The 8,778-nt window shown below is 44.4% G+C and overlaps 1 protein-coding gene across 1 annotated transcript; it reads right to left on the bottom strand.

The window, feature by feature from the left end:
* Positions 1-625: 625 nt before the first annotated feature.
* Positions 626-2,117, bottom strand: B3GALT5 (UDP-Gal:betaGlcNAc beta 1,3-galactosyltransferase, polypeptide 5). The gene is given in 2 exon segments (XM_009328033.1): positions 626-1,582; positions 2,025-2,117. Coding segments are annotated over 2 exon segments (1,050 nt in total).
* Positions 2,118-8,778: the final 6,661 nt, after the last annotated feature.

Genomic DNA, 8,778 nt, shown 5'->3' with positions numbered 1-8,778 from the left:
CAGATGCAGTAGCCTTACACATTCACCAGATACCTGCAGTACCTAAGGTTGTCCCAAGAGCGCTGCATGGGCAAATTCTTCCATCTCTGCGAAAAATTTGGGTAGACTGAAGGAGGGATCTGTGCCAGTACGCAGTTCTGCCCACACAGAGCTGGCTGCAAGGGCAGGGCTGCAGTTGCCTATGCCGGGAGGGGAACGTCCTGACAGCTACAAACACCTTTTCTTAAATGCCTGCACAGATGGGTGCAAATGCAGTAATCTATCAAGGGGGACCAGGAAGAAGGTGCAAATTTTCTTCTCTGAACAAAAGTTCTTTGACTTTTAGTTTGGCACTGCAGAAATGTTCCCAGTCCTGTAGCAGCGAGATTTGGAGGGCAGGTTTGCAGTCCTGCATCTTTCAGGAAAAAATAATAACTGTAACTTGTGTAGAGAAGGGATGCAAAGAGGTGGGAGTAAACGAGAAAGAAAGAGGTTTGCATGTTCTTGGGCAGAAATGGAGATTAAGATAACCATTTTAAAAGTCTTTAATGTGGTAGATCTAGAGTTAATTGGGAGTTCTGCTGGAGTCAAGAGCAGCCCTGTAACTGTGGAGCATTTCAGTTTGTTAATTCGAGCAGGGAAGGTGCTAGAGCACTCCTCTGTGATTTTCTGTCACTAAGTGATTCCAGTAGCTGAGCTGCTCAGATGGTTTTATTTTATGGCACATCACAATTTTCTTAAAGCGAGAAACAGAGAAGCTAATCCTTTCTGGAAAAAACGTCTGCTCTGAATGAAGCTCCTCCAGCTGAATATTTAATTTGGCAAGGCACAGTCCTATGAATACATCCTCCAGTTTAATGAACAAAACATTCTCCGAAACATTATAGATCTGACTAGCAACATCGGTGGAGAAAACATAGCCAGTCCCGGAACAAAATGGCGGGTAGGTCTTTCCCGGATACTCTTCTTCACTCACGTACCACTTACTCCCTCTTCTCCGTATGGGGTACTCATTTAGTTTTAAAAAGCCTGTGAAGACTCTAGTGGTCCTCTTTTTCCTTAGAAGAAGCTCAGTGAGGTAAAAAACATTGACAAACACATCTGTGTCGGTTTTCATCACAAAGCTGGACTGATAACAAAATCTGTGAATCCATTCAATTCCCATCATGGTCTTCAAAGTCAAATTGTAATACGTGTCTATAAAAGCCTTTTGAATAATGTCTTTGTACTTTTGGCTTTCAGCAGCGATATCAGCCTGCTGGCTGAGATTCACAGTGTTTCCCAGCAGGAAATATGTCACCAGGCGCTTGCCGGTGACTGTTCTCTCCTTCCCCCAGGTTTGCCGGATGGCCATCCTGGCATCAACGTCGTGGTACGAAGATGTCACAAGCAGGACGAGGAAAGGTGGGTTCTTATGGCAGTCTATATCTGGGAGCTGTGAGAAGTTTCCGCTGAATCTCCTAGAAGTCCCTGTGGGGAACATGTAATCTTGGCTGTTTCCACAGAATACACAGAATTCGGTCAAACTGTTGTAACAAAACCAGAAGCTAGCACAGCTGAGCCCTATAAGGCAAACAAACAGCCTGAATTTTCTGAAATCCATCTGAAAGAAACAAGAAGGAGCAGCACATTAAAAAAAAAAAATATCTAGTTCCTTTTAGTGCTGTATACCAAACTCCCTGCATAGGGATTTAAAGCCAGGTCGTCTCTAATCGACAGCTACCTATTTCAGGGCACTTGCCCACACACATTTCTTTTAGTATCATTCCCACAAGATGTTCTGCTGGCAATCAAATTCACACTCCTGCGTACTTGAATCTGCCCCCCAAGCCAGCATATCCTCAGAAATCCACACAAGCATGTCCACTGATACCAGGTTACCCTGGCTGATGCTTCAGACCTCCTCCCCATTTTCAGCATCTTACAAACCATGACTTAGACCCACCAGGGCTCTCACAAGCCAGAGAGTGGAGAAGCAGCAGATATGTGCCCATGCCAGATGAAAGAGAATAACAGCAATAGGTTTGTTTTTTTTTTTTAAATACCATGTTTCTCTATTTGTTTGCAAAGTGCCTGTGTCCCAGAGCCAGGAAGTACTGTCCCGCCAGCAGACGCAGCCAGGTTCCTCCCATCTTCATCTTCTTTGCATCCTGTGGGGCTCTTGCACCGACCCAGAAACTGCTCCCAATCTTTTTGCTGGAGGGGCCATGAGTCAGGAATTTGACGCTGGGTCAGCTGCTCAGAAAAAAAACACAACAGTGGGTCAGATTATTTGGATGTTTCACCTTTTGCAGAGAAGGTTACTCACTAGGGCATGCTGAGGTGAGAAGGGGGTTGTCTGTACCCTCCACTCCTTTCTAGGTGAAAGAGATCCAAACAATAAGAACAATGTTCATTCATTCATCCTTGTAACAGATTAATGTGCTGCGTATCTTGTTACAGATCTAGTATAAAATTTGAGAGAGAGAAAAATTATCAAAGCAAACCCAAAAAGGTCACAGTGCCAAAAAATTACTCATCTCCATAAATTAACCTGGTGAGAAGAGTATAATGCTTCAGTTACCCATTCCATTAACCCACAGGCCCACCAACTACTATTTTAGAGCACTAGGATGGGGAAATTTTTACCGGGGGAAAGGCATTCCCTTCCCCTTTCTCAATGAAGAACTGGATCTGGCTTCCCATCTAAAAATACAGCAAACCAAGTTTACAATCCCCAGAGCTGCAAATTTCATGGAAATTTGATCTCTGCCTTCTGACCAGGAATGTTCTGCCTAGACCCCCCAAAACCACGTTAGTGCCCTCCTTTTGCTCAAATTCCCCTTTCCAAGCAATGAAAAGGTTTTGTGTTGTAGGCTTACGTTCATTTTAAAGTCCAGCCAGGTGTTCCTGGGACCAAATCCAGCTCATTTTACCCATAAGAATAGTCCCATTAACTTCAGTTGGTGTTCTCAAAAGCATGAAACAAGTAGAACTGAAGTCCTGGTTTACTGAAATTCCTCCCACAGTGAAATGCATTTTTGCAATGATTCACTAATGAATTTTGAAAATATTTCAAAAGTTCACATTTCTTCTGCCACTTATATTTAAATTAACTTCATCTTTAAATAGAGTATTCCACAGGTCTGTTTTTTCTTGTATGTATAGCTCACAGTAGTCTTGCGATTAACTTAAAAATTGTTTTAATTATGTATGTATTACATTTACATATGTAAAATTGTGTGAGAATATACATATGCATACATATATACACACACACACACACACAAAAGATTATACAAAAATCTGCTCTGCATCTGTTCTCATGTTCTTCAGTGGCCTGGGAGGAAGCACATGAATATCCTGAAAATAGTGTTTTCAGGAAAGGATGATGTTCTGAGGTTGACAACAGAGCTGCAGAAGAGGTTCACTCCTGTCACCGGCTCTCATGAGACTGTTCAAGGGCCTGACATTTCTCTGTCACAGGAATTCCAGAACACGTACAAAAGTCCTTCCAATACTAAACTAAGAAAGTAATTGAGAACAATTTTCTATTAAAACCCATTAAAACCTTTTCAGAAATACTCAAGAGCAAGAAACCATAACATAACATATTTTACCAGATTTCAGTAGAATCAGACTAATGTGACTTGACCATATTTACTTCTTACTTGTTTCCAGGTTTGGTCACTGGTAACAGATCTAAAAAAAAAATTACAAAGGTCCCTGTTCTGCACGGCCAGGAGAGCAGCCTCCCAGCATACGTTCTGGCATGTATTTACCATACTGCCTATCCAGAGCCAGACCGTCTTCTTTTTTCAGTCCGTGTATGAAGCAGCATACCTTCTACAGATAAACACACACACGCATGTCTGGGCAACGCAAATGTTTGTAAAATTATGTAAATTGTAAGACATATTTTATAAATTTTGCAAACCACATATATGTTCATGTATCATTTTACAGCAGGTGCCTGCCTACCGCCAACAGGTAGGCTGTGGCCTTGGTAAGAAACGCACACTTACCAGAGCAAAGTCCCATTTGGTTCTGACTGCGTGAAAGTTGGAAAATACTAGCTTTTGTCATCGGTTTAATCACCAAAAGCAAATTCGGGCTTATCTGGAACTGGAAGGAGTGGTGTTCTTTTTTTCTCAGATGAAACATTTGCAATCACCCACAGAGGTATTTGCAGAAGTGACTGGGCAGAGGGCTTGCAAGGACCCGGATCATACCAGGAGCACCTTGGGTGTTCCCAGTTTGGTGTCTCAGCTCCCTCTGCCTCCCCAGCCGCGTGTAGGAGGGAGCCATCCAGGTAACATGCTGCACCCCGCTCCGGGGACTCGCCCCAGCTGCAGCTGCTCACCACGACCCCCAGCCCTGCAGAACCATGCAAGCCCCCGGACCAGGTGCAGTGGAGGAGTCTCAGCCTCCCTCTCCGTACAGGACTGTGCCCCATCTTCTGTCGCAATCCCATTTCTTCCCTGTTTCACTCTCGCAATAGTCTTTCCCCAGTATAGCACCAGTTCCCCAAACTCCCCTCTCCAGATAAACTCAGCAAACACATGGGAGTGCACACAGGCCTCTCATCTGACGGCCCTGTCTTTAATTTTTTCTCCTTCAGAGCTCAAGAAGGGAAGAGTTGCCCCAGATGCCAGCGGGAGCCCGTGGTGCAATGGGGGGGCTGTTGGAAAAGATGCATTTGCACAGGTGCAGCCTCAGTGCCCGAAGCACCCAAGCTTGGCAATACATTACAAGGTTGGCATTTACTGAAAGAACACCAAGGGAAAGGGTGACAGAGAGACGACCAGCTTCATCTTACTGGGGCCATTTTTCTCTTAAAACCACCAATTTCCTTCCTGTTTTCAGGTGAATAGGGAAAATTTTGGAAGTTAAAAACCACTTTATATTAACACAGGCAGGTCAGTTCCTTGGAATGCTTAAGTTGGTATATCAGGGAATTAAATCACCCTGGTATTGGCTCCATCCCCCTGGGATGCTCAGACCCCGTCCCATCCCTCACCCCACCTGTGCACAACAGGTTTAGCTTCCTGAGTGAAGCAAATGCTCTGTCTCCCCCACTGCCTGGGAGAACTGCTATATATGAAGAACGTATGGGAAACAATGGCTTCTATTATGTTTCAACACATCAACACGGCTGTGACTGCATTTAGCAAAACCATCACTGTCCAACCTAAAGTATCTTGCTCTACAGCAGAGACATGAGCATAGGTTAGGTGTGACAAGGCCTGTGGTTTCTAAATTATGTCTATGTCACTGTATTTTTCCTCCTTTGCCTGCATCTGACAAACAATACAGTGTGTGATTCAAGATTTCCAGCCTGCGTGCACGTATCTCCATGGAACAGTCCTGGAGATGTTAACGTTAAATGAACACTAAGTCTACAGGAGGTGGTCCAGAAAGCAATGGAGACTTACTAGCAACCAATCTCTTTTCTAGCGGTCATTTTGAACAGCAGCCAGCATTTTAGCATCAAAACAAATCTTTCTGGTTTTATAGAAAATCCTTTTGCATGAAGTTATACTTGAGTTTTCTCTCTGATCTGAGTCAGAAATTGCAGTTTGTAATTATCTCAAAGCTTTTCCCGTCTCCTGTTGTTCCAACTGCAAAATATTTTATGTAGGGCATTACCAAAAAATTACCTGCTTCGTGTCCTAGAGAGCGGTTTGTTTAAACTGACTGGCGCGGTGTTTCATGGCTCTGCGCAGATCCAAACGAGGTTTGCACTAGAGCCTGGGGCCCAAGCGACGTGGGCTACAGGAGCCTGCAGCCAGTGCTGCTCTTACACATGCCTGAAACGAACACATGAAGAAAAGAAGGCGGCAGTCAAGGTCTGTGATCCAAATCAGCCCAACTTCAGCCCTCTGCTTTGCAAGTATCTATTTCCACCAGTGGCATGAACTACCTTCCGCGTTCTGCCGTGGTAAGCAGGGTGGCTATAGGGTCTCTCTGTTCACACCACTGACCCTTGTGTAACTCCTTCATGTTGCACAGTGACAGGGCCATGGTGACGTCCTGTGACGAAGCCTAGTTATTCCATCAAAATTAATCTGACACCTCCTTGAGGTCTGTTAATGAGTATAATTATCTAAACGGCACCAAGAGATCAGGACTATATGCCATATAGATCAGGAAAAGCAATCTGGCCTGAGGCAGAGAGAGGTAAGTAGGTCTAGAGTCCCCCTGAGAAACAGATTCAAAACACCAATTTAAAGAAATAGTTTTCTTAATTTTTCTGGGGCAAAGCTACAGTCATGCCACTGAGTTCAGTGGACGATAGGTGTTGGCTTTGCATTGAGGTCACACGCATCAGCCAGGGAACAACCCAAAGCGCAAACGACCAAAGTCCTTTTGTCCATCTGCAAGAGTCGCTGCTTTGTAAACAGAGACACAAGCAGCTGCAGCAAGGCAGACCCAAAAGCAGAGGCACGATTTAAGTGTGCAAACAAAAGTTACGACCTCAAAGACTGCACAGCTAAAGTCAGCAGCAATATTCCAATTTTCCTTTCCTAATAATCAAAAGTAACATGCCCTGGTATAAGTACTAATAAAACCTGCTAACTTTTTATTTCCCTCGGAATAAAGCCTCTAAATTGCTTTCTCAGAAGATCAGCAGGACGCGAAGAGGGATTAAACATATGTAGATAATAAGAAAATGTCAAGTACAGCAGGAAACATTTTTTTTTTCCTAAATGCAAGCGTTTCAGAGGAGATTGGAGCTCTCAAAGATGACATCTCTGGCGAGGCAGTGGATTCAGCAGTGGCCAGGCTACTGTTTTTACAAGGAGATATGTGGGTAGCCGGGTTTCCCCCTTAGCCCAAGCTCAGAAGTCAGGGACGGATGACCAGGTGCCTCTGGCCCAGCAGCTTTCGGCTGTCCCTCCATTCCCGGAGCAAGACGCTGCCCAGCGCTTACCAGACCTTGTCAGGAACAGCAGCACCTGCTCAGGTACCACATAGGACTACCGAAAACAGTGGTGGTAAACCCCTACTCAAAATAAAGGGTCGCACGGGGACAGACTACCCTGCCTCTTCCCCTGGGAGCACTGGCTGGCTCCTCCTGCCCCGTGCATTCAGTGGCATCGCCCCGCAGAGCCTCCCAACCTGGTGGTGCCATTTCCAACCGAAAGAACTGCATGCAAACAGCCACCGAGCCGATGAGGCTAAATGCCTCCTTCCCCGCACTTTAAAATGCCACTTTTCAGAGGCAGGTTTTTACAGCAACGTGTATTAATAATGTCCTCACTCAAACCAAATGTCAAGACTGGCACGCAAGAAGGGCAGAAACCTGAAAAGGGTACAGGACAAGGGAAAAACTTTTTCTGCTGCCCTTACCATCAGACCACGGAAAACCTTTTTCCTCATGCTACCTTTCACCAGCCTCTGCTATCAGGATTGTCTCTCCTTGTCAGTCTGTCAGCAAGTCAAAGCAAGGCATTGTTCCTCTGCTTCATACATGCCAGTTTCTATTATTTAAGCATGGAGTTGCTAGGCACTTTATTTACAGCCAAATCCTCTCCCTTTTTCTTTTTTTGTCTTTTTTTCTTTTGGTCTTTTTTTTTTTTTTCCGTGCTGCTGGAGGGTTTAGCTTTTCCAGCTCCTCCCCAGGCACCTCTGCACTACCCCTGGCCTGCCACGATGGGGTGTGCATGGGGAGAGGGGCTCTGAGGGGTGGGTGCTTTTGATGCTTAAAATAAGCCTCCAGCTCTCCAGGAAGGCCATGATGTTTTACAGCCGGGGACCTGACTCTGGGGAGCGGGTGAGCCATTCACCCATGGTCACAGACCCACGGCAGGAGTCCCCATCTCCAAACCTTAAGCAATCAATTAGACAACAGATAGAAAAGGAGCATTATTGTTACTGATTTGCAAATCCTACTGTGTTGACTGGCTTATGCTCTATCATTATGTTACTAATACCCGTTTAGCTGATTGACCCCGTAACTTTAACAGCGGATTGAATCTTCTTTGTAGAAGGTTGGGCCTTATTATTTACCACTTTGAATTTTAATAAGAAAAAAAATAATTAAAAAAAAGATGAAGAGTAGGAACAAGTCAAGTTTTGAATTTAATAGTTCTAGGGGAAAAAACGTATAAGAGTGATATGTTAAATTCTAGATTAATATTAATCCAAATGGAATGCCATGCATATATATGTAATACAGACATATGCATACAACTGTATTGTTTTTGGCAGCACGACCAACACAGCCTAAACACTGGTATAGTTATAATAAGCAAAGAAACTTTTTTCCCAGCAATCAAAGAAAAACCATGACAAAAAAAGAGACTTTAAAATATGAAATTACTTAAAATCCAGTAACAGAGTAAGAGTTCCTGAAAGATTCACCTCCTTGCCCCAGATCTCCTCCCATCGTACTATGACACAGATGGCTTCAGAAGAGCCACCTAACCCACTGTAACTCCTTAACTTTCTCTCTTCAAAGAAAAATTTCCACCATTTCCTGCTCTGAATCATGTTCTCTGTACTACCGAGGGTAATGTACTGGGGGTTAACTACAGCGCCAGCATATGCATATAAACATAACCTTAACACAGCAGCTCCCTCAGGGGCAACGCACAGGCACAGGAGGAGTTTTGCATGCAACATTCACCCATTAGAAAGGTGCTTCTTTATTATTACAAGGGAAAGAACAAACATTCGCGGGTCTCGTCCACTCGAAAACTCAGTCTTTCCGGTTCAGATATGGAAGTGTCACCTCGGTTGTGGAGATTTCCATTACTAAAATGGTTGCAATGGCCCAGACCGGAGGTCCACATGGCCTCTGGGTTCTGCCTCTGA

The sequence above is a fragment of the Pygoscelis adeliae genome, unplaced genomic scaffold (genome assembly GCF_000699105.1).
Source record: "Pygoscelis adeliae isolate BGI_AS28 unplaced genomic scaffold, ASM69910v1 Scaffold154, whole genome shotgun sequence".
Lineage (NCBI taxonomy): Eukaryota > Metazoa > Chordata > Aves > Sphenisciformes > Spheniscidae > Pygoscelis > Pygoscelis adeliae.
The sequence above is the reverse complement of the archived record's forward strand: the minus strand, read 5'-3'. Positions and strand labels throughout refer to the sequence as shown.